The 24,959-nt window shown below is 48.6% G+C and overlaps 1 protein-coding gene and 1 long non-coding RNA gene across 2 annotated transcripts in view; one reads left to right on the forward strand and one right to left on the reverse strand.

The window, feature by feature from the left end:
• TBX5 (T-box transcription factor 5) overlaps window positions 1-24,959 on the reverse strand; it is a 91,189-nt gene that overhangs the window by 34,338 nt on the left and 31,892 nt on the right. The window contains 2 exon segments of the mRNA XM_048514923.1: window positions 2,758-2,852; window positions 7,513-7,686. Of these exon segments, the coding sequence (XP_048370880.1) occupies window positions 2,758-2,852; window positions 7,513-7,659 (242 nt within the window). The 5' untranslated portion in view covers window positions 7,660-7,686.
• LOC125443055 lies at window positions 15,527-20,833 on the forward strand. Its single transcript, XR_007246068.1, has 3 exons — window positions 15,527-16,020; window positions 16,699-16,808; window positions 17,600-20,833. It is a non-coding gene; the product is annotated as an uncharacterized LOC125443055 (long non-coding RNA).

Below are 24,959 nucleotides of genomic sequence, written 5' to 3' on the forward strand. Positions count from 1 at the left end.
TAAGGCAGCTACCCTGCTGAAATTTGAATCCACTGCCAACAATGAGAATAATAACAACATCAGAATATTAATAATTGTGACAGTCCAGATGTCTCTGGAATAATGTGTGCTCCCTGGTGGAGCATCTGCTTGGCATCCAGCCCCAGTCTCTAGTTACAAAAGGAGCAGACACTGGATATGTGAACTGCCGAACAGACAATCCTGATCTTAACAGACCTGGCTAAGCCATTTGAGGAAACCTCGGCTGTGCTAAACTCTGTTTCACATAAAGATGTCAGTGAATTGTATATTCCTCCACCAGGGAACAAAGCATGCTGGACCTTCATTGTTGCAGAATACTCTGCCCCGTCCTGGTGCCAAAGTTGGAAAATACAAATACATTTTGGCACAAATGCTTTTGTATCAAAGTACCATGTTCAATAAAGCACAAAATAATGATTTAGACAAAGACTGTGTGCATGCATAAAAATGAATTATAATTCTCATATTCATTTGGAACTGTATTCTAATCTGGAAACATACACTTTTCTCAGCTGACTAAACTAACACCTTTTTGTGAAACAGAGTACTGTACTTTCTATTTTACCCATATCTACTAACTCCCCAGGAGCAAGAACTGGTCTTGCAACCAAGATTGTGAACACTATTATTTATGTTCAGACTACTACCGCTCGTTGCATTGCCGCAGCAGCTCCGTGTCAAAGAAGGCCGAGAACCTTTCAACATTCATCCTTTTGTAACTAGAAACCTCAAGGACTGAAACTAGGGATTTTTTGCATGCCCAGTAGATGCTCCGCCCAGTAGATGCTCCATTATTTCGGGCTATCTGAAACATTGGAGAGCACAATATGTGAAACAATAAGAAGTTTCCTGACTGGTCATCTCCAGTTACTTTATTTTATTTGAACTGTTTATAATTCAGTCTTTGCCTCCAGTTTTTAAAGCACCTCTTAGGGGAAATCTTCAAGGGCCATCCCAAAAGCCACAACACTGTCAGAGCCCTGAGCAAATAATATTATCCACTTGCTCAACAAATAGGACTCCACAAACCTCTACAATTCAAGTAATAACATCAATATTTTTTTTTAAAAAAATACATATGGGGAAAGTGCAATGGATATTAATTTTCCTGAGGACATTATCCTCCAGTATTGTTATCCAGTTCACGAGGTTGGGGAAGAAATGGAAAGAAAGGAATGGATGCTATCCTACCCAAAGGAAGGAAGGAACAAAAGGAAGGAAGAAACAAAAAAGGAAGGAAGGAACAAAAGAAAGGAAGGAACAAATTGCCTCCTGCGCCCGTCCAGTAGTATGCATTGCCTACTTGAAAGTAAGTTCCAGAACCAGAATCGCATGCGTTTAACATACCAGTGTAACCTAGACTCCATGGATTTCAGGGAAAATGTGGGTTAAAGGGGTTTAGTTTAGGTTGGATTGGGACCTTAAGAATTAGGCAAGGAACCCACAGCATCTGGACGCCACCACTTCAGACATGGGGGAATCACACTTTCAAAAGTTCCCCTACGTTTAAAAACAGCACAACAAGCAAAGACCCAGAGGCAGAATCTTTATCTTTCTTGTTCTGGATTTCTCGTTGCAGAGAGTTTTGTTATGAGAAGTAGCCTTCCAAGATAGAATCCAGCCCCTGTGAATTGAAATGGTGCCACCCATTCTACCGCACTGTCATTCGACAGCCACTCTCCAGCACGTGTGAAAGGTGCTGTTATTTAGGAGGTCCTTGGTTAAAATTTCATCAGTCTTATGAACTCGCCTTAAATCTATCCTCCTCTCATCTGCGATGTAGGGGATAATAACATTAGCCGACCTTACAGGGCTATCCTAAAATATAAGTGAACCCCACGATGACGTCTCCACAGAGATACTAATAATTACGATTGGTTAAAGTCAAACTTTTTCTCCAATAGGAGTCTCGTGCAGCTGGGCTCCAGGGCCTCTCCTTCTCTGGCCCCTTCCACACATGCAGAATAATGCACTTTCAATCCACTTTCACAATTGTTTGCAAATGGATTTTGCTATTCCGCACAGTAAAATCCAACTTCAAAGTGCCTTGAAAGTGGATTGAAAGTGCATTATTCTGCATGTGCGGAAGGGGCCCCTCTCTTTCTCTCTGTTTCATGTGTCATCATTTTTATTCGTTATCAGACTCCCGATCTCACAAGCTAGGAATCCTCAAAAGACAGAAGAGCTCTCCGGAACTCTTACGGACTTACATTCAGAAGCAAATCTTCTCGAGTCCAAAGGGTTTCCTTCCCGCCCCTTTCGCACATGCGGAATGATGCACTTTCAATCCACTTTCAGCGCATTTTGCAGCTGGATTTTACTGTGCGGAACAGCAAAATCCACTTGCAAACAATGCCACGAAATGCGGATTCGAAAGTGCATTATTCTGTTACCCGCAAAGGAAGGCGTCTCGTCCCGCCCACAATGACATTCACCTAACCTTCCATGGCGGTTACTCCGGTTTCTTGAAACACCCCTTGTCCTTTCCCCCTCCAAAATAAGCATTTTCCACATTGGATTGGATTGTGGGTCTGCTTCTCGTTCGAGACCCCATCCCTCACGGAATACCCAGAGAGAAGTCCTTCAGTGGATCGTGCCCATTCCCTTCGTCGTGGGAAACTGTCAGCTATTGTTAGCTTCTGCCGATAACGTTTCCCTCTCCGACCCCCAGCCCTGGGACGAGCGGCTGTCAACATCCATAAGCAGACAAAGAACTTTCCGGAGCTCAGCCCCTACCTTCCCGCTTTGGTGATGATCATTTCTGTCCCCACGTCGTGAAATTTCAGCCACAATTCCCGTTCGTGCAAAAACACCTTGATTCCCTCCATGCCCTGGAAAAGGAGAGAGAAAGAGACCGAAATAATCCTATAATCAGACCCCCAAAAAATATCAAACCATACAGGAAACCAGGGGGCCCGTCCTGCGCCCACCCCTAATGGAGAAACCACTATCAGAAGGCTGTTAAAAGGATGGAAGAAGGTTAAGCGGAAAGCCAAGCTGAGGGCGTGTTTTGAGTGTGGGACTAAGAAGAGGAGACCCCGAGCAAGAATTCCCAGCTCAATATCCCATCCGCCTAATATACTTTACTAAGGGCTGTCAACAAAGAGAATATGAGCCTGCCTGTGAGGAGAATCGTAGTTCAGTGAAATTCGGTCCCATTCAGATTTAATAGAGCTTTTCCATGGGTTTTAGTTTTATTTACACACCTGAAGGTTTTTTTTTAATCCTGAGATCCAATATTCAAGCACCGGAGAATCCCTCCGTAGGAGCATCACACGTGTACTCACAACCCATGGACGCACAATTAAAAGACCTGTGTCATATAGGTGCACTCACAAAGAAGTCGAAACTGGCTGATGCTCGCTGTGAACTGGGCACTAAAAGCAAACTCTGGTTTGTTTATGTGTGCTGTAGTGGTTAAGAGCGGCGGGGTTAGATTCCCCACTCCTCCAAATTGGCGAACTGGTTTTGTTTCCCGCTCCTACACATGCGAAGTCTTCCGTTCGGGCGACCTTACACCAATCAGCAGAACTCCCGTCAACCCGTCCCGACTTCTTGGCCACATCGCCCGATTGGGGGGAAGAGGAACGGAAGGAGTTTGTAAGCCTCTTTGAGACTCCTTATGGAAAGGTGGGGTAAAAATCCAAACTCTTCTTCCAGAAAACCGCGCCACACAGTCGCTGTGGCAGCCTCCCGAGGACAGACATAAAGCAACGAATTATCCTTGGCCTAAAATCTTCCACAATTTTCCGTGCAGAAGTTTAACGCACTTTCAATCTTCATCTTTCACACTTTTTGTTTAGCAAGCGGATCTTGCTATCTCCGCCCAGTGCAATCCCGCTTCGCAAAAGCTTTTGAAAGTGGATTTAAAGTGCATGATTCTGCCTGTGCAGAAGGATATTTGTTTGCAAATCCTCTGTCCTTTCCTTACTCCAAATATTCCCTTTGGCACTACAGCCAAGGCGCAAACAGCGCTTCATGAACATATTTATCTCCCCAATAGCAAAGAATGGACTTTAGAGAGTAGAGGGGGCTGGGTGGGAGGTGCGGGGAGAGAGAGATAGGCAGCCGCCGGGCTCATGTTCAAAGAAGCCCCGCTGGACTGGGCCGGAGATCTGCCCAGCGCCAGCGGTCGTGGGAGCCGCTTGTAACTGCCTGATAGGAGGCGGTCTGATAGGCTCTGGGCCAAAAGCATCAAAATAGAAGGGGCTATAATGGGATCGGCCAGCTGTACCGGGCAGGCACAAGGAGTGGGCCAAGAGGGAGAGGGGAAAACCTGGCAAAGGGACGGGAAGGGGGAAACCCGCAATTGGAAGCCGAATAGAGAGACAATGTTGGCATCGTGTCTAGTCCGGGGAAGAGAGAAGGAGACAGAGATCATATGTCTTCCCCCTTCCCTAAAGACTGTCTCCGAGGGAAGCCCTGCTGGTCTGCAGTCGGAACAACCAGAACAACTAAGGAGTCTAGGAACTCCTTAGAGGCCAAGATTTTCGGGATATAAACTTCCCAGAATCAAACTTCCGGTGAGATATTTTGACTCTGGAAAGCTCATATCGTGAACTTGTTTGGTCTCTAATTTAAGCCCCTTCCGCACATGCAGAATAATGCACTTTCAATCCACTTTTGCAGTTGTTTGCAAGTGGATTTTGCTGCAAAGTGGATTGAAAGTGCATTATTCTGCATGTGCGGAAGGGGTCTTGGTGCTCCTGGACTAGAGTCTGGCTGTTGTCACTCCTGGTTGCTGAGATTCCCTATCCGAAGGCACAAGGTCTTCTTTGTTTCGCCAAGATTTTCAGTTTACTCCTTTCTGCTTTCCTCTGGGGCTGATGATTTGTGTCGCTGTTGTTTCCAGCCGACGTGCACAACAGACAGCCGCGGAGGCACGTGAGAGCGAAGATCTGTAAAAGCCAGACACGCAAGAAGCCGGGCGCTTGCGTCGGAACTGTAACCAGTCGGGCTTCGGAGCTGCTCACGCCATTTAGTATTACGGTCGTGTCTACTCTGAAGTAAGCGCCCTTGGGTCTAGCCCAGTATTGCGGTCCGGGCTGTTTAATCGATGGCGTTTAAATATATTGGCAGATGATCAAAAAAGCCCGGGTAAGCGCTGAATTACTACCACTGCTACTACTGAATTACTACCACTGCTACTACTGAAAGCTCACCTGCAAAGCTGCCGCCAGCTTTCCCTTCTACTTTTAATGTCTGGTGGGTCCTCTCTGAACCAAAACAAACTCTGGGGGAGCCACTGCTCCCCCCCCCATCCAACTCCCCCCCCCCTTGTTCTCCATCAGGTTAGTTTGTAGTCAAGGAATAAACCGATTCCACCAATAAACCGATTCCACCAAGCATTTGTTCTCAGGAGACAACACGGACTCTGCCCTGCCCAACAAGAGTAAGTTGACTCACGTTCAAAACCAGCAAACAAAGCAAGACAAAAGATGCAAATTATACTTGCAAATTGCACCCTTAACACTTGTTAACCAATGCAAACGGTTCGTTCTCCCACCCTGGACATTCCACAGGTACATATACTCCACTTGCTTCACTACCATCAGATCCTCTGAAGACGCCAGCCACAGATGTAGGCGAAACGTCAGGAAAAAATGCTACTGAAACACAGCCATACAACCCGGAAAACCCACAACACTCTAGTGATTCCGGCTGGGAAAGCCTTCCACAATACAAGACAACAGAGCCTGCCCTTTTAATAGCGGAGAATTGCGGGACTGCTATGAAAGAAACTTCCAGTATGAGCCTGTGAACTTAGCAGAAGGCCGCAGGGCAGAACCTCCTCTGGAGTAAGCTTACTCAAGAGCCAACAGGATGCTGCAGGCACCGCCAGCTGGATCTAACTGCAGGACAGTTTGTGTTTTGGCTGCGAGGTTTCCCCAAAGCGTTGGGCGGAGGGCACCGAAGGAGCTTTTCGGATTCGTGCTCTCCTTCCCTCTGCCGCGTTCTGATCTGGATGAGCTCCCCAAAACTATTTAACTTTTTTAATTTTGTTTTTCTGTTTGTTTTAATTGTCTGTTTTGAAGTCATTCCTGTAGATCTGGGGTGCAAAGGGGGCTGTGCTGGGGAAGGGGGAAGGGGGCAGTCACATAACTTCTCCCCAGCTCTGTAAACTATTAAAAACTTTAAAAAAAAACATGTTTTATGCATGGAAAGGAAGGACCATGTCATTAGAGTTGCAGAGGAAACCTCTCCTCGCCTCCAATCCAGGACAACCTTTCAAATCACCCTGACCCCATTTCCTGGGTTCTTGGACACCCTTCTCCAACCTAGAGCGGCAACAATTGTAACAGACCCAAAGGATCCAAGGAGGCAAACTCTGTCCCCAGCGACGCCTGGAAAATGTTTTATTTTTAGGTTTGGGCCAAGGAACAGGGGAGGAGCTCGGTTTTGAGAAACAGAGCCACAGATGTGAGATCCTTGTATTGTTGAAGGCTTTCACAGCGGGATTCAACTGGTTGTTGTGGGTTTTCCAGGCTGTGTGACCGTGGTCTGGTAGATCTGGTTCCAAACGTTTCGCCTGCATCTGTGGCCGGCATCTTCGGAGGTGTATCACAGAGAGAAGTGTGTGCAACATTAGGAACAAGATCTACCAGACCACGGCCACGCAGCCCGGAAAACCCACAACAACCAGATGTGAGATCATCAGAAGGGATCTGGCCAGAAAACTTCACGGGCTCTGCGGGACTGTTTTGTGCATTGTGTGCACACCAGGCTCATATGTGTCTGTGGGGGGGGGGCTCTTCTTCTCAGTACCCTTTGCACGTACACAAACACACCTGCCCGGTCTAATAACCTGCACCTCTGTCTGATGGTCTTATCCTCCCATGGGTTTAATCTAGATACTTTCCTCCGTTGAAATTTGTGTTGTCCTAACGTGAGAGTCATGACAGTTAAAGGAGGTAGCGGTGGGGATTTTGCTTGTGGTCTAGTGGTGGCAACCGTAGATCCGAGAATGGCGGTTTAAGTGGGGATGGGCTGACTGGAGAACATAACTGGGCTCCGAGGGGCCTTCCACAAGTTGTGGAGATCCCATCCCTCCACCACCCCCCACCGCCGACCCCCGTGGCTGGCTTCTGCTCCCTAGGCCCGAGTGGTTTCTCGAGGGAGAAAACCGGAAGGGCACCCCTTCCTTCTGGGGATTAAAACGCAAGGATCGTCCAGCTGTTTTGCAGCTGGATCTGCAGCAGGGCCTGCCTTGATAACTTCTATTCTTTGCGAGGAATGACTCCATTTCCAGGGCGAATCCGAGGCCAGTTCGAATCCCTGTAGGCTACCCCGGTCTGTGTGGTTGACCGGTAGTCCAGTCAGTCTAGGTCGACTCCATTACGATTATTACGTCCCTACTGCCATGACCAATCCATGTTATAAGGTGGAGGAGGAATCAAAACCTGTTGGATTTCCGCCCCGCTCCGCAAAAAGACATCGCCTTTCGTTACCCTTCCCCCCCCCCCCGCCGCCCCAAAAGCACAATCAGCTTACCTGTTGGGTGAAGGCGGCCTGGGGCGAGGCGGGCTGCTTGCTGCTGGCCCCCAGTTGGCTGTCCGGCTTGCCTTCGCTGGCCAGCTCCTTCGTCTCGGATTCTACTGGCGTGTTGGGCAGCCCGAAGCCTTCCTCGGCATCCGCCATCTTCCAGGCTGCTGAGCCCCCCGCTGCCTGCACGGCACAAGAGGAAAGAGAGGAGGAGGAAGACAGTCACCACTGCACGAAGGGAGGCGGAGGAGATCCCGCGCCACTCTGGCCCGGGGACCGTCCACACGGGGAGAACCTCCTTGGCGCCAGCAGGAAGCCGAAGGGGGCCAAGAGAGCTCCAGGAAACCCACCCGTGGACTCTTGGAGCGAGCATGAGCGGATGAAGGCCATTCCGGCACGAAGGCCACGAAGAGGGGTGCTTGGCCTTGCATTCATCTCCTTGCTTCCTACGGATGCGCAGAAACGCGCAGACCAATTGGAAAAAGCCCCGCACCGATAGTATGCCCCGTTTTTGCTAGAAAGCCAGGAATAGCGACGACCCCCCCTCCCTATATATACACGCCATGAGTCAGAAGTGACTTGAGGGCACTTTGCGCACCCAGTCTCTCTCTCTCTCTCTCTCTCTCTCTCTCTCTCTCACACACACACACACACACACACACACACACACACACACACACACACACACAAATGCAGTAACACCCTTCCACATTCATTGAGGTCAACCTGCATGGAAGGAAATTACTGTTTAGGATTGCGCCTTTCCCCCAAGTCGCACCTGCTTCTTCCCCCGCGATAATCACCACGATAAATCCGCTGGATAGATTATGGAGACAATATGACATGATGAAGATAATATGAATATTATTTCTGTTGCTTCCTTCCTGAATTGGAAACCTTCGAGGACCGCGGTCCTGGCAACAGTTATCAGGAAGTAAATCCGACTGAATTTTGTATTTACTTTAGGATCGGGCTACAGGGTTGCTCCAACCCCACTAATTGTAGCTGGGATTTTCAGAGACAGCCTGGACTGGGTTTATCATTTGTTAGGCCAGGATGGCCTCTCTGTCTCTCGCCCTCTTGTCTCTTCTCCCTGTTTCTCGATTTTCCCTTCCCCCTCATATATGAAACACAAAGCGTGTGCTTAGGTCAACAAATACAGACCCATGCATCAGCCAGAATGTTTACATACAGGGCTCAGGGAGGCAAACGCACACGTCCACACACACACACAAAGCAAATGGGGCAGCGCACACAATTAAAGAGAGAATTGACAAGATTCCTGCGGTTTGTGTACACAAGCAACCAATATCTGCACACAGATACGCTGCAAATGAATGGGGGGGGGGGGGGAGAGAAGCAAGATTAGTTGTTACTAGGCACAGAGTTTTAGCTCCCACTCTCAGAAGCTTGTCAAAATCATCTGGAAAAGTCCCTATGAAGATATAAGGTGCTATTTTCCTTCTGGAAACCTTATTTTATTTTCATAACCGATCCGAAATGAATTCTCCTTGGCCTTTGGTTGAAGGCTCCCTGGGCCTTCTCGAAAACTGAGGTTGCCTTATAAGATTTTCCATTCCGAGGGCCCCTTTCTTTGTTATAATGGGCAGATGTGATCTTGATTATATAAAAAAAGTTCCCCCTTTCACCGCTGGACAAAGCAAGCATCCATTTATCTGGAAGAGCACAGAGACGATGAAATTCGCAGCCAGCCACCCTCAAAGATTACCTTTAGGGACACGAGTTACGAATCTGAATTTTAAGGTGGAGAGATCTTTGTTGTGTTATATTAAATCAAGGTCAGCAGGTTAAAGGTCAACTTTGACATAAGGATGGGTCTTTAAAAGGCCTTAACAATCCAGCAAGGAAAAACACAAGAAAGCAGTTTCTGACTGCCTCAACCCAAATGTATTTATTTGAAGGTGTAAAGATGTCTGAAACCCGTCTTTTGTGCTTTTAATTCCAACAATTTGTGTCGTTTACGTTTTTGAGGGCCGTGTTTATTTGAAGCCCCTTTCCTTCTATCAGTGGGACTTGCTTTCCAAATTCATCACGGTTAGAGTCTGGCTGTAAGACATTTTAATTTGGAGAATATTTTTCATTGAAAATATATGGTCGCCTTAGCCGAGAAGGGTCCCACTGACAGCAACAGGGTATGAACTGAATGGAAATTGATTAAGCAGGGTTCAATAGCATCTGACTATTGACCAGGTTGCAATTGACATGCACTTAGAGGGGAAAAATGTCAATTATACTTTCCAATAATTTGAGATGGGGTGTAGAAATCCTCAGCATTTTTAATGAATCAAAGGAAGAGAGGCTAGCACCTCAGAAAAATTAAGCGGATCAGATACAGTGAAAAACAAATGTTTAAAAATGCTAAAATATTACATTTACTGAAAATTTAAATAATTCAGCTTTCTCTATAAAAAGAATAATTTATCTGCAAAAAGAATAATTAAAAAACCTCTCAACAATTTTTTTTTGGTAAATCTCAGACCTCGGGCCTCTTAGCAGCAAGTAGCTAATATGAAATAGCTAATATGAAAGGACAACTCAAGCTAGAAACAAGAGGGGAAGTGGACACAGGTGAAAATAATATTTCAGTCCGCCTCGGATAAAGAAACCATCCGGCAACAGACTGAAAACCGATGCAAGTTTATTTGAGGAGGCGGTTGGCAGGGATAAATCTCACCGAAATCAAGAGGATCTGCTTTTGAACGAACATAGTTAGAGCTCGGCTGCAAAAATCAACCCCAGCGGGATGTTTTTCTCGCCCTTGGAAAATAAATCAGATTTCAAAAGCTTGGTTAGAGATTCTTAATTGGGGGGAGCTGAAGGGTGTTTTCCCCTTCCTCTCGGAAATACTGGAGAGTGTCAGAGCCTCATAACCATCACCTTTATTGGGCATTTAGCACACCACAGTTATAAAACACAACTGAAAAACCAAGTAGCCTATTAAAAGTATTAAGGTAACATTGTCAGGCGCGTTATCCAGGAACTTGTTGAGCAATAAAAGAATTTCTAGCTGATAAAAAATATACCACCAACTGACGGTTCGTGGAGCTCAGAGCACTAGACGACAAGAAGGCCAGAGCGACGTGTAGGTAAGGCCTGGAAGCCGATGGAGCGTGGCTGCGGACCTAATCTTCGAGAAGCCCGGGTTGCACCCCCGCGGTTGGGAGGGGGCCACCAAACCAGCACCCACCCCGACCCCACCTGCGAGGTCCCCTCCTAGGGCAGAGGAACCCTCTCTTGATTTCCCCTCCAGCTTTTCCCGGGACAGGAAAGGGGCGAGCTTAACAATCCGGCGCGCCGTGTGAACGCACGCAACAAAGGCGAGAAGCGAAGCGCGCTCTTTCTCTCGCTCTGGCTCGGAGCAGCAGCTCCTGTCTCCGGCGCGCTGCCTGGGCCGCCCGTCTCCCGCTGGCCACATAATTAAACGGAAGGCTGCCTGCGAGCGGGGAGGTGGGCCCCGCGCCGCCAAGAATGCTCGCTCGGCCGGCCTCCGAGAGCTCCGGAGAGAAAATCAGGCTTGACAGAACCAGGCCGCGGCAGCAGCCGGATGAGCCGCGCGGGGAGCCGGGCGGGCGCTGCGGGGAAGGCAGGGGGGTCGAGCGGTGGCGCCGGCTCAACGCTTTGCCCGAGCCCGCTCGCTCGCTCGCACGCAAGCAGGCCGGGGCGCCCCTTCCAGCAGCCTGGCTCAACGCCTCTGGGGAGCGCCCCCCCTCCCAGGTTCACAACCCCTCAGGCTCTCGGAGGTCAAGCGTATTGCAGGGGCCTGGGATTTTTCTGCTCATCTCCGCCTCTCTCTGTCTCTCTCTGTCTTACTCGCACACCCAGATCTACTTGCAGGCTACGCTCCGGCTAAACGCTCGCTCCGGATTGCCGAGGCTCCCGAGAACCCGTTACCTTCTTCTCCCGCGCGGCTCCGAGCGATCACCGCATCTTCTCCGGTGCCTTTCACAGGCCCCCCCGCCGCAGCTCCTCCATCTCCCGGTCTCGCAGAAATCTCCCTTAAACCAGCAGCATTCCCGTTGTCAAAAGAGCGTTTTCAAAGAGGGGAAAAACCCCGGTCCCGAGACCTCCGCGCTCCCCCGCCGCCTCTTCCTGGCTCTTCCCTCCGAGGTGCCCCTCCTGGCGGCCCGACAGTGTCCCCTTGGCCCGAAAGACACGGAGGAGCCTCTGCGCCCCGCCCTCCTGCCAAATTCGAGGTGCACAAAGAGAAAACTGGAGGAAGGGAGGAATAGAGGAAGGGGGGGCGGCGGTGGCGGAGCTGCTGCCGGAACAGGTTAGCCTTTGCTCGGGTGGAGCGGGAGAGAGCGGCCGGAGAGGGCCGCAGCGCCAGCCTCCAGTCGACTGCGCGCAGGCAGAGGCTGCTGAGCGTGGCTTGCAAGCGCGGCCCTGCCTGGCCAACCAGGGGCTCCTCTCTCTGCCCGGGGAGGCTGGCTCTCCACTCGCTCCCTCCCTCCCTCCCTCCCTCTCCCTCCTTCCCTCTCTCTCCTTCCCCTCCTTTCCCAGCGTATTTTTCTTGCAGCCAAACAAGGCACAAAGAGACGTCAAAATTCGCTCCCCCCCCTATTCCCTCCGTCTCTCCCTGCTCCTTCTCCACCCCCCCCTCCATTTCTCCGCAATCCACCTTTTTCCCCCCCAAAAAATTCGCTCTCGGAATCAACTCGCCCCCCCCCCCCCCGCTTCTTAAGAAGGAAAACGCGCGCGCGCACAAAGACAGAGAGAGGCTCTAACGCAAACCATACACCGGGGCCCCGACCTCCTCTACCCCCGGATCAGGGAAAATAGACCGGGCTGTGCGGGGAAACCGTCAGGACGTGATTCTGTGGCGTGTTTCTTTGCCTGGCCCAGAGCGAGTAGAGAAGGGCGGAGGGAGAAGATAAATATAGAAAAAGAGAGCGAAGGCAGAGCGCAGGAACTCTCTCCTGACAATCCTCATTTTGCAAGGAGTTACTTTCCTGCAAAAAAAAAGGGGCTCGGGGGGGGGGGGACACTTGCATTTTAGCAGAAAAGCAGACAAAGGGAAACTTTCCTCCGTCCCTGCTCACCCCAGCCACCCTTCCCGAAGCAGAAGGAATCCGTAAGGGGAAACTCTGTGCCAAGGCTCCAGGGCTCGGCCACACTTAAAATAAGCAACCCGTCAGAGAGGCCCGGAGGATGTGAGTGTGTGTTTTATCTGCCTTTCGCGTCTCTGTTCCTTTCTTCTTCCCCTCCCCAAAAAGTATTATTTTGAGGGCAAAGTTGAATAGGTCAAAGGAGGATAAACAGCCCTTCTGTCGCGTCCTGCAGCCTGAAGAGAGCCAGGTTGGTGGTGGGCCAGGAGACCGGAGTTCTTCTTTTCACTCGTCATTTAAAAAGCCTGGGCTGGTACAGAAAGCCCGAGCCTTTTGCTCTCCTCCCTCCACCCCACCGCAGGCCAGTCCAACTGCTCTGCAAGCCACGATCCGTCCGGATCGCTTTTCAAGTTGGAGATGAACCGGGAAGGGGGGGGGGGGAATCTGGCCGGCTCGAATTCCCCCGCAGGCTCTGCACTTCTCCGACCGACTACAACGTTTCCTCCGAGTCGTGTAGACTTCAAGGGCAACAGCAAAGAGGCTGCGGCATCCCCCGTGGGAGAAGTTGGGGCAGCGTCTATGTCATGTGTCTAACTTCTGAAGTATGCACTGTCTCACTTCCGAAGAGTCGCTTGAGCGTATTTTGTTTGTCTGCCCAAAATTTATGGAATTTAGACCCATTTTTTCCCCCTTAAGGATCCAATTTTGGCAGGCCCTTGCCCTCTTAACTTCAAACTGAATTCTCTCCTGAACACTCAGGATCCCAGGTTATTGAAAACGGGGGCCAATTTCTTGATGGATTCTCTGAAATAATCCTCTGGGCTTCCCTTTCTGGATATATTATGTTTGTAATTCTCGACATTCCTTCCGGTTCTTGTCTATTTTTATTCAGTGTTGTTTCCTTTTGATGCCTAATAAAGGTTACTGCACTGTACTGTATTTGGTTACGCGCTTTTAGGCAAATATAGTTAATGCGGATAATACATGCACATGCACGTAAAACAGAGACAGACACGCCTTTGATATCCTTCCTGAATTACAGACGTTGCAGACGCCAAATACAAGTGATATTAACTCAGGCACCCATATTTTGCAAGGACTCACGCACAAGCAGTGGATATAATGTGACGCGTTTGTTATTCAAGTTGTCCGTATCTATCTATACACAAAAATACGTGGTGTCTAGTATTGTCTGGGAGTCTCCGTCTATTTAGTTTCCTGCCCGTCTCTGATCTCTCTGTTCTCTCTGTCATCTCTGCTATCTGTCTGTAGCTGCATCCCTGTCGTGGATTTGTCGCTTTACCTCTGTGTAGCTCCTTCTGCTCTTACACCTACATCCCGCTCAAGCAGTCGGAACCAACCTGCGTTCTTGGTGGTTACTGGGCGCCGCTCTAACACACATAATACGAGTTAAACTTCTGCTAAACTTCCGTGCACATCTGAGCGACGTGCTCTTTTCCAAAAGAAGCATTCACTTTAAGCCAAGGTGTGTGCATTTAACGCTTCACAGGGTGAGCTTTCTAAATAAAGTTAGTCAAAGGCAAACGGCATGGATTTCGCTGGTCTGAATTAGAGGGCGTTCCAGAGAAATCAACCAGATTACATTTCCCACCCTCGACTTTTGAAATGAATAAATGATTCTGTACAGACGCAAGGAAAGCAGATTTGCTAAACAAAAGAGTGCATTTCTTTCTCTCTTCATTGGAAAGCTCCCAGCTAAATCCCCTTGAGGAAATTTTGCAGAGATTTGTGACCGAAATGCGTTGTTTTCATAGCGCTTTTCCAGAGTCCAAAAGTATTCTGCATTTTAAAAACAAATTTTTATTTTGGAAAAAAAAAATAACAAGCGTCTTCCGGCCTCCTTAACTCTTGCAAACTCTGCAAACTGTATTTGGCATGAAAAGAGAAAGAGAGAGAGAGAGAGAGAGAGAGAGAGGCAGAGCGAACGAAACTTGCATTTGCAACGTAGAATCTGCACGCCTATGTGTGCAGGTCTGTCTCTCAATCTCTTTCTCACCCACACATTCATTTTTCTCAGATCACACAGACTAATACACAGCATCCATCAACAGGCAACAAGTACTGTACAAATAACCCCCTTTAAAATGTAAGCTGCTTTCCTGTGCATAAAGACAGTTTCTGCGCAGCCGGAGACTTAGACGGGGCCTTTCTTCAACACGAGGTCCTTTGCAAAGTCTGGGCCCCATCCAAGTCCAGCGGCAAGCAGTGCGACACCTGTCGAAGTTCGCTGAAGTCAGTGGCACGGCCTAACTCTGCTGGGGGTGGCAGAAGTAACCCCATACTTCATTCCAGGGGGCTGGAAAGGGCCCCACTTCATTTGCACCGAGCCCGTTCCTTTTGCACGACATCGCCCCTATTCTAGCGAAACAAGCACCCACCCCGCCCCCCCATTCCTCCAACAAGCCGGATCTGCCTAATGGTTTCTCTCACCTTTGGCAAGCCAAATGGGCTTCGCGAGGGGGACTCGGGAGAAGAGCGGAAGAGGCTGGGAAGAGATCCCCCTTCTCCAGGTCGAGGGAGATCCAAGACGTCAAGTCCAGGGGGCGCGAACCTCCGGCCCGGGGGCTGGACAGTATCTGTCAAGGCGAGACAGGCTCCCGGCTAGCGAGCGATTTGTGGTCTCGGGCAAATTAAATATTACTGTTTATGACCAGCCATAATCCAATAAAATCAAGCGGGTCTGAAGCTCTCGCTGCTATCTCACCAGCGCCTGCACCTATAGGACACGGAGACGTCACCGCACACGCAACCGACCTCTTTTGTCATGCTTGAGCGCAGCTGTAATGGAAGGTTAATTCGCCTTCTTCTTCTTTAAAGCGCCATCCGTCAGTCCTTCCTCCCCCCCACACCTCTTTTTTTTGGGAGGGGGGCTGGGTGCAAAGGGAAAGAATGCAGCTCTACTGGAAAGGGGAGAGGGAGGGAGAGAAACGCAGCCCTGCCCTGGGCAAAGGGATGCGCCACGAATTGCTGGACGACCAGGTCCCTTTGGAATCGGCGAGCAGACTTGCGGGGCAAACTGCGGGTTCCAGTAGCGCAGGAGGACCATAGGGTCCCCACTGCGCGGGCTATGAATGTCGCCGTGTGGAAACCGGGGACCTTCTGACCGCTTGCGCGGATCCCCCGCTCGGGAGACCTCAATTCACACCCCCTGTCCCGCGCCAGCTGCCTGGGAGATCTTCCCCAAACCCGAGTCATTCTTTGCAAGCGGACGGGGCTCTTTCCCTGCGCACGATTGCAGCTTTTGAAACAAAAGGCCGCGAGCTCGGTTGCGCGGGGCGGTGCAAGTCTCGTTTCTTTTTCTAGGACGCCACGGAGGTTTCTCCGCGCTCCCGGACGGAGGAAAGATGGCGAGGGGGAAAGGAAAGGAGGAGAATGAGGCCCAAAGTCACCTCCAGGGACGGAAGAAGATGCTTTAGGATCTCGAAAGGAGGTAAGGAACACTTTGCACTACACCGCGCCCACCCACACCCCTATAGTATCCTCTCCCCCGTTTTACCGCAGATCCCGCATTTCGGGCTCTGTTCCAATCTCAGGACACCTTTGCAGGTCGAATGACATTCGGGCGGCTTCGGCAAGCCCTTCGGCTCCGTTCCCCGGTAAGTTGCTCCCGAGGGCGGCACAAACGGGCCCAGGATCTGAATGAAGGCCTAACGGAGAAGTCGGTTGGATTGCAGCAGGAGAGCGGCGGTTGCACCGGCGAATTCTGCAGCCGTCGGACCTGGCGTCGGCTGCGGAGGCAAATACCGTCCCTGGGAAGTCCTCCGAGACCCCAGCGCTTCCATTCACCAATATTTCTGTGGGCTTCCACCACGGCTTGCTGGTTTGCCGAGTGGGAAAGGAGACCTTCCCTTTTCTTTCTTTCTTTCTTTTTTTAATGTGAAGGTTGGGGGGTGACCCTCAAGGCCAAACAAATTCTATTAAAATAAACAGGAACGTCTCAGCCAGGCGGTGTAAAGGCAAGACTGTCTTTCCAAGGACAAAGCTGCAGACTGCTGCTATTCAGAAGAAGTTGGCCGCGGGAAAACGGCGGCCTAGAGCAACTTTATTTTGTTTTGCTTTATTTTTTAATAACTCCTCAGTTTTGGCCAATTCTCATTTCTTTTTTTAGGACGCTACGAAGGTTTCTCCGCGCTCCTGGACAGAGGAAAGATAGCGAGGGGAAAAGAAAAGGAAGAAAATGAGGAGAGGGGCAGAAGTAACCTCCGGGGGCTGAAGAAGGTTATTATTAAATTTCGCATGTATTAGCAGAGAGAGTGGGGAGAAGTGTCCTGCTTAAATTCTCCCGAAGAAACCAGGGAGTCCAGGGCGACTTTGGTTAGAACTTTCCCTTTAAAGAGGGTACCGGGCAAAGTTGCAACTACTAGCCTGGGCAAAGATGGACTTCCTCCCTTACGCCAGACATCCCCTGACCCCTTTCTCCTGGTCATTCAAAAATTCTTTTAAAAACATAAGTATCTACCATGGTTTTCATTCCCTTCTCTTGGTTACTTTACTCAGCTTCTGAGTAAAGTAAAGGCTATTTCTTTAGCCTTTGGAGATAGGTTCGTCCTTTTGCAAGAAGTTTAACCACGCTAGATTCCACCAACACCACCCCGCCCCCCTTGAGCCCTCTGTAGAATTAGGAGACACCGTGTCACTCAGGCTCCTTCCTGCACACATACAGAACAATACACTTTTAATCCACTTTTCATGCGCTTTGAAACTGGATTTTACTGTGCGGAATAGCAAAATTCCACTTGCCAACAATTGTGAAAGTGGATTGAATGTGCCTTATTCTGCATGTGCGGAAGGGGCCTCAGTTCTTCCTGTTGGCCGAAGAGTGTGTTACCCTGCTATCCTCTGCACGCTGTTCAATAAATCGGACTCCTTGTGAGTAAAATTATGAGTTGCCCAGTTGCAATCCTGAAAATACTTACTGAGAAGTAAATCGCACGGGAGATAACTGGGGATTACTTGTGAATTAACTTGCACGGGATCGGGTCACAAATACATTAATTCTCCTTCAACAGGGAGAGAGACAAGTTGCAGCTTAAACATTTCTTTCCGGAGCAGCTCCATCTGTCGCAAAAATAATATATTATTTAGGAGGAGCGCTGTAGTGTTGAAATCCAGTGGACTTTGAATCCAGCAGGGCTTACTTCGGAATAACCATGCTTTGGAATGGGACGGACGGACGTCTACATGTGGTTACATATAAACTGGATGTCAATCGCTACATGCAAAACGATGCCTCCGTATCCTAATCGACATCTAAAGGGAAGTAAATCGAATTGATTTCAGTCAGTCAAGTATTTACTGTAAGGTCTCTGAATGTGTGTGTGAGGACTATTACGCCTCTATTTTAAAAAAACAAACAAAAAAGTAGTATGCCTGACCTCCTATTGAGTCTTTGGTCCCCACCCCCCATTTTTTCTCTCTCATTCATTCCTTTTTTAATGTAACCGGTTTACGTTCCTTAGCCAAAAAGCGGTGTGCAAATGTATCGTTATTGTCAAACGTGGATCACAGGGAAAAGACGTGCAGCGCGATCCTCAAAGCGCCCTCATCCCAGCAAAGCTTAGCTGAACAGGCCAGCTTAGAACGCCTAAAGAAGTTTGCTATGCAATCCTAAAGAGAGTACAGCCAATTGAAGCCCATTCATTCCAATGGGCTTAAACTGGAGCAATTCTGCATAGGATCGGACTGCTGGTTACGCCTCCTCTTGGAAGCGCTAGAAGCTGAGTAAAGTAACCAAGCGAAGGGAATGAAAACCATGCCAAATACTTGTGTTTTTAAAATAATTTTTGAATGACCAGGAGAAAGGGGTCAGCGGATGTCTGGCGTGAGGGAGGAAGTCCATCTTTGCCCAGGCTAGCAGTTGCAACTTTGCCCGGTACCCTCTTCAAGGGGAAGTTCTAACCAAAGCCGCCCTGGACTCCCTGGTTTCTTCGGGAGAATTTAAGCAGGAAACTTCTCCCCACTCCCTTTGTTAATACATGCAAAAGTTAGCGAGAATAACCTTCATTTCAACATCTCTCCATAACCTATGCTGGGATTTTGGAGAAAATCTCTTTTCCTTAACAGCCAAGGCAAGTTTCCCGAGTACAGTGAAACTTTCAGACCCCACCATTGAACGCCCTTTGCTGTGAGGCTGATTCCATCTCAGATTAGAGAATCGAGGACAGGTCTAATTTTTAAACATATTTTGCGATGTTGATTATCGTTTCTTTATGGAATACCTGATAGTCTATTTAAACAATTGACAGCTCAGCCAATAGACTATGACCTCGATCCACAGTCAGGCCTGACGGATCCTAAACTCACATCCTATGGATTAAACATTACCAATCTTGCTGATATTATTTCCGAAGTCCACACTATTTAGGTACATTCTGTATTAAAAGCAACGAGTTGTGGTGAGTAGTTCTATTGACTTCAGTGGGAGCCGCAATAGGATCCTATCAGTGTTAACTGGGAAAAAAAAATTCCGTTGTCGAACTGCTTTCAGTCACAGATCAAAAGTGGGCGGGGGGGGAGGGAGTGTAGCTAAAATGGCTCTGGGCGCAAAATGAACTAACGGTTTTGAATTTTTCCCCCGCCCCCACCCAAATTTACTTTTAATGTCGTGCTTCTTCTTTGCAGGCGCCCAGGACTCTGCAAGTGCGAATGGGACTGGTATTTTTTGAGGGGGTGGGAGGGAGGATTCCCCCCACACTACTGTTCTGTCTCTGCCCCAAAGTGAGTTCCCAGGGAGCATCAGCGGAATGAAATTGTGGAGCCGGTTGGATTCTCTGGCCTTCACCTTCGAGAGTCACAGGTGGACACAATTTTAAAGAAATGGCTCTTCAGGTGCTTTTTACTTTCTTCAGATAGAAAACCCCGTAATATTATCTCTGTGTGTCGACCCCCCCTTTCTGCAGTCCATTAATCTTTCCCTCCCTCTCAAGGCCGCAAGAAATTGAAACGCAAACAGCCACAGGGGCGCCTTTAGAAAGAGTTAGAATGTCCTTCGCAGAAAGAGGCCTTGCCTTCTCAGTCAGAGCAGGGCTTTTTGGACCTCTACCCCAGAGGGCGGCAGCTGAGCAGTGGGGCTGGGAGCTCCTTTGCCAGATGCCCTGGGATCTCTTCTGCCTTCTTTGAGATGGGTCCCCGTCCGCAGAGAGAGCTCAGGCCCTTGTCCATCAACGGTATTCTGAACTGTAACCCAGTCCCCAGTCTGTTCAGTGCTCATTAAAGCAACTTGGTCTCTGACAAGTTCTGCTACAATGGGGCCATCAGAAGACAGCCACTCCCCCCACCCCCCTCTGACTTTGCTGTGCATGTGTGAACAGCCCCTTATGGAGAAGTTCCTAGGAGCAGGCACTTCAGGTCTCCTTTCCAAACATGCTAGCTTCCATGTTAATCCCCCCCCCCTCTCTGTGGTGTATGTGGACAGTTGAGGGCATCACTGACCATTCAAATGGGGGGCGATCACTGAATGAACAAACGCCTCAGTTTGAAGGACTCTTTGGGCTACAGTAAAAGCCTCAGTATTATACAAATACAACAGGACTTTAGAGCTGCGCAGGAAAGATGTAGGAGCATCTCCTGACCTTGACTACCGACTGTGGTACAAATCCAGGAGCGAGAAACCAATGTGAATTTTTAAGGAGGCTGCCCACAATCCTAGACCCACTTCTTTGAGAGTGAGTCTCCGTGGGATTTACTGCCCTGATTCTGGGTTTGGGATGTACATGGGGGATGGGAGTGTACAGGTGAGTTCCAAGAAAGATTCAGTGCTTTTACCTACTCGGGGAGAGAAGTATTAAATTCAGTAAGCATTTTATTATATTGGCAATTATACTGTTCTAGATTTGCTCTAGGTCCAAGAAGAGGAAACCCATGTGGAATGTGAATAATGCAAAATTTGGAATTTATTACAATAAAAATCGCCCCTTTTGACCAAGTTGAGCTGATTCTGCATGGGCCAAAAAAAATGGTGTGAAAATGGTGTGAAAACAGTATAAACCCTTTTACACCATTTTCACACTGTTTTCACACTGCTGTTTTTGGCCCATGCGGAATCAGCCCAATAAGGAGGTCTGAAAGCCTTATAATTCTGTCACTGCCAAAAGGAGGGGGGAAATATGCCGGCAATTCTCATTTAGAGGCTCATGCCCCACGGGTAAGACTGCTTGGCTAGGATCTGGGAGACCCAGACTGTCTCCCCACTTTGCTGCGGAAGCTTGCTGGGTGATTTTGTCCCAGTTACAGGCCCAGCCTAACCCACCTCATAGGGCACTTCCGCACATGCAGAATAATGCACTTTGAATGCACTGTCACAATTGTTTGCAAGTGGATTGTGCTATTTCGCACAGAAAAATCCAGCTGCAAAGTGCGTTGAAAGTGGATTGAAAGTGCATTAGTCTGCATGTGCGAAAATGCCCAAGTTGCTGCCATGATAAAACGGAAGAGAGGAAAACGATGTAAGCCACTCCCTGTCTCCATTGGCAGAGAAAAGCAGGGAATAAATTAAATAATTAAATCCATGCTTGAACCGATCATTCTAAAATTGGAATAGGAACTGGGCTGGAATTGGAATAGGAACTAGAAGGGGTCTGCAACCTGTGGCTCTCCAGATGTTCATGGACTACAAATCCAATTGGCCATGCTGGCAGGGGCTGATGGGATTTGTAGTCCATGAACATCTGGAGAGCTGCGGGTTTCAGACCCCTGTTTGCATGCATTGAAAGGAGCAATAAAAAGGGGAGTTTGCTTTCCCGTCGCCTTTTCTGCTTCACACACCTCCCTTAATCGATGCCTTAATGGAGGAGAGCGCCGCTATTGATGCCAGAATAGCCGCCCTAATCTCCAAATGCCAAACATCGTGTCAATCAACGCCCGGTTGCCCCCTAAAAGGGCAAACGCCACCAAGATAAGGGCCCTCTCCCCAGACCCAGGAGAAGGGGCGAAAGATCCTCTCGCCCCTCTGCCTTTCATGAAAGCGATCTGGCTTGTAATGGCCTTGCAGGGCTCTGGGTAGGGGCCAACCCACCCCTCAAAAGGAGCAATCCTTCAATACCAGAAAGACCCCGCACGTGGTCCGCCTTTCTCCGTCCTCTTCACAGTCTGGAATGGGTTTCGCCCTAGTTTGGGCGCTGCTGAAAATTAGCCGAAGGAGATGGGATGACCAGGAGCCCAGGTTGGGGTCCGCATCTGCTGATCCTCGCTCGGTTGCCTTTCTTCTGGCTTCTCCTTGGGTCGCCTTTTAACTCGGAAAGACCTCGGGGCTTTCTGTTTTGACTTTGTTTGACAAACGCCAAGCAAGGGGTGGCGAGTTTGGGAATGCGTCTCAAGTGAAGCTCTGCCACCAGGGGCGTCAGTGTAAAGTCACTAAGCAACGTCCCGAACTTGGTCATGCGCGCAGGCGAATACACACCGGCGACCCCCAGACAAAGGTCCTGAGCCGCGTTTTTAAACGCCTTCAGTTCAAAGTTGCGGCTGGGCTTTCATCCAGAGAGCGGAATTTTCCTTTTTCTTTCTTAAGGTCCTGGCCTCTCTGGTGTAGTAGAAGCGTTTCCAATACAACAGCCATCCAAGCCAGGGCTATTAGAAGCAAGAGAAAATTTGCAGGCTGGGAGAATCCACACGAACGGATAACGACAGCTGCCCAGCCAGCCCCCTGCACAGACTTTATGAAAATGTGTACATATGATATGAAACAGGGCATCCATTGCCATCACCTATACCCTTCTTTCTTGGGGCAACATTTAAACATGTTAAACGTACAGAATGCCTACTCGCTGCTTTCTCTCGGCTGCCTCTGTCGCTCTGCCCAATCTCTCTCCTCCATTGAAGGCTCCTTTAGGTCTTGCAGAATTACTTTCCTTCATCCTATCCCATCCATAGTCTATAGGTTCACCATGGGAGGAATGTACCAGCAAGGGGGAATAGGCAAGCCAGGTTTGGCCGTCCCAGCTCTCACCTAGAACCCTCCTCTCCTCGCTTCAGATTGAAACGAGTCAGTTTGCACACATTCAGGTACCAGACGCCAAATGGAGAGCGATGGCAAAAGCCCGTGTCTGCCTAAAATAATGCTTTCCCTCGAATCTGGCCATTTTCAGGCAATGTGGATTGTTTCGGGGGTGGGGTGGGGGCACAATTTAAGCAGTAATAACTCGAGGTCATTTAGCGATCATTTCACTTCCATTGTTAATAACCAAACTCCTGGTAAGTTCCTACTGCCCAGCATCCATTCCTCGGTGAAATCTACACCGTGCTTTTTCCAGCTTCCGTTCTGAAAGCCTCTGCAGAACAACAAATAACAACTACTCCACAATTACTAGATAGCTCACTAACTTTAACAATAACACCTTCCAGCTTCAGGTTTAAAGCCTGATTAACAGGCTTGTGGCGAGTTTACCTTAAATGCGTAAGGCCTGATTTCAGCGGCGCTTATGCGGCAGGTTTTCCCAAAGAGATTCTTTCCAGAACGATTGAAGCTTCCCAAATTGAAACTTCAATCCTATACATACCCACTCGAGAGCCACAGCCCCATTGGAGTCAACAGTACTCCCAAGAAAACGTGGATATAATCGCGCTTGGAGACCTATTTTATTGTTCAGTTGTATGTATATACTTTCCCACTCTCACAATAAATAACAACTCTATGTATGTGTGTGTTTTTATTCCGCCCTATGCCCGAAGGTCTCAGCGCGCGTTACAAAATAGGACTAATAAAGCATAAAATCCAACACAATCAAGACTGTTGCAACATATAAATAATAAAACCTGTTACAATAAGACCTGTTTTAAAATTCATAACATTACTTTTTATAACATTACTTTAAAAAGTAGGATGGGGAAAGACAACTCTTCACCCAAAGGCCAGGGAAAAGAGGTGCGTCTTTATTAATCTACTGAAAACATATAGGCTCATTCCACACATGCAGAATAATGCACTTTCAAACTGCTTTCAGTGCTCTTTGAAGCTGTGCGGAATGGCAAAATCCACTTGCAAACAGTTGTGAAAGTGGTTTGAAAACGCATTATTTTGCGTGTGCGGAAGGGGCCATAAAGAAGAGGCTTGACGTACACCGTGGGGAGGGGGAGACCACTGTCGGGGCCACCACTGAGAAAGCTCCATCTCAAGGCAGTGTCTTTTCTACCCTCTTTCTATGAACGCGGAAGAACTTTCTTCCTCATAAAGGCTCCAGTAAAATCCCCCAGTTAATGATTGAAAGACATCTCTTGTCTATACACCAGATAAAATTATGAACTGGTAAATCTGAACATATCCTACAAAAGCAAAACAAAACAAAACACGGAATTCCCGAGGAGCAGGAACATATGCAGACTTGAGAATGTGGATTGTCAAAACCTGGCTCTGGGATAAGAGGAAGAGCTTTCTGGCAAACCACACACAGACCATTTTTCAGCCTGGCTGTTCCTGCGAAGACGAAGTTTCCGAACCATAAATGATGTCTCTTTTATTGAGGCTAGATGGGAGGGTGGGAAACTTGCGGTCTCCCTTAAGTATCTCCAGCATATCCACTGCCTTATATCATGCACACGATGATATTTATTTGTATTGGCCCAGGAGGAACACATTCATCGGTTAAAAGCGAGACAGTTGGGAAGGCTACAGATAAGATAAATCAGCCAAGTCGCAGTCAAGTGTTGGCTTGTGTATGGTCACCCGTCCCCCTCGTTTCATCTCCAGTTTTGTTCAAGGAGCCGGAATAAATGAGAAGGCAGGATCTCCCCACAACAAAAGTTTAACCCACTTATTTACGAACGAGAAAATCCAGCCTCAACTTCAGCTTTGCTCTACAAGTCTGGAGGGGGACAAAAAGAAGAGCGCCATCTAGACCCGTGGTGGTAAACTGCAGTACTGCAGCCAAAACTCTGCCCACACCGGAGTTCGATTCCAGACCGAAGTTGGTTTCTGCTCAAAGTTGTCTCCCACCTCCCATGCTTCGGAGGTCAGGGTAAAAGTACCCCAGCTTTCTGGGGGTAAAGTGTAGACGACTGGAGAAGGTGATGGCAAACATACTCTGCCTAGTGGTGGTTTGATGCCACTCTATGGATCAGTAACAACTTGGTGCTTGCCTAGCATATACTGTTTATCTGGCCCAAAGACTACTTAAAACGAGGGAAACCCAGTTTTGAACCCCTTCCGCATATGCAGAATAATGCACATTCAGTCCACTTTCACAATAGTTTGAAAGTGGATTTTGCTATTCTGCACAGTAAAGCCCAGTTTCTAAATGTGGCTTTAGAAAATGGACTCAAGCCAATTTTTATTTGCGTTTACTTTTAATATGTAACGAGAATCCCATCATAACTCGTAGAACCTTTTCTTCATGTAAAACTATATCTGTGCAAACGAGGGGGCAGGGGCGAAAGGGG

The sequence above is a fragment of the Sphaerodactylus townsendi genome, linkage group LG13 (assembly GCF_021028975.2).
Source record: "Sphaerodactylus townsendi isolate TG3544 linkage group LG13, MPM_Stown_v2.3, whole genome shotgun sequence".
Classification (NCBI taxonomy): domain Eukaryota; kingdom Metazoa; phylum Chordata; class Lepidosauria; order Squamata; family Sphaerodactylidae; genus Sphaerodactylus; species Sphaerodactylus townsendi.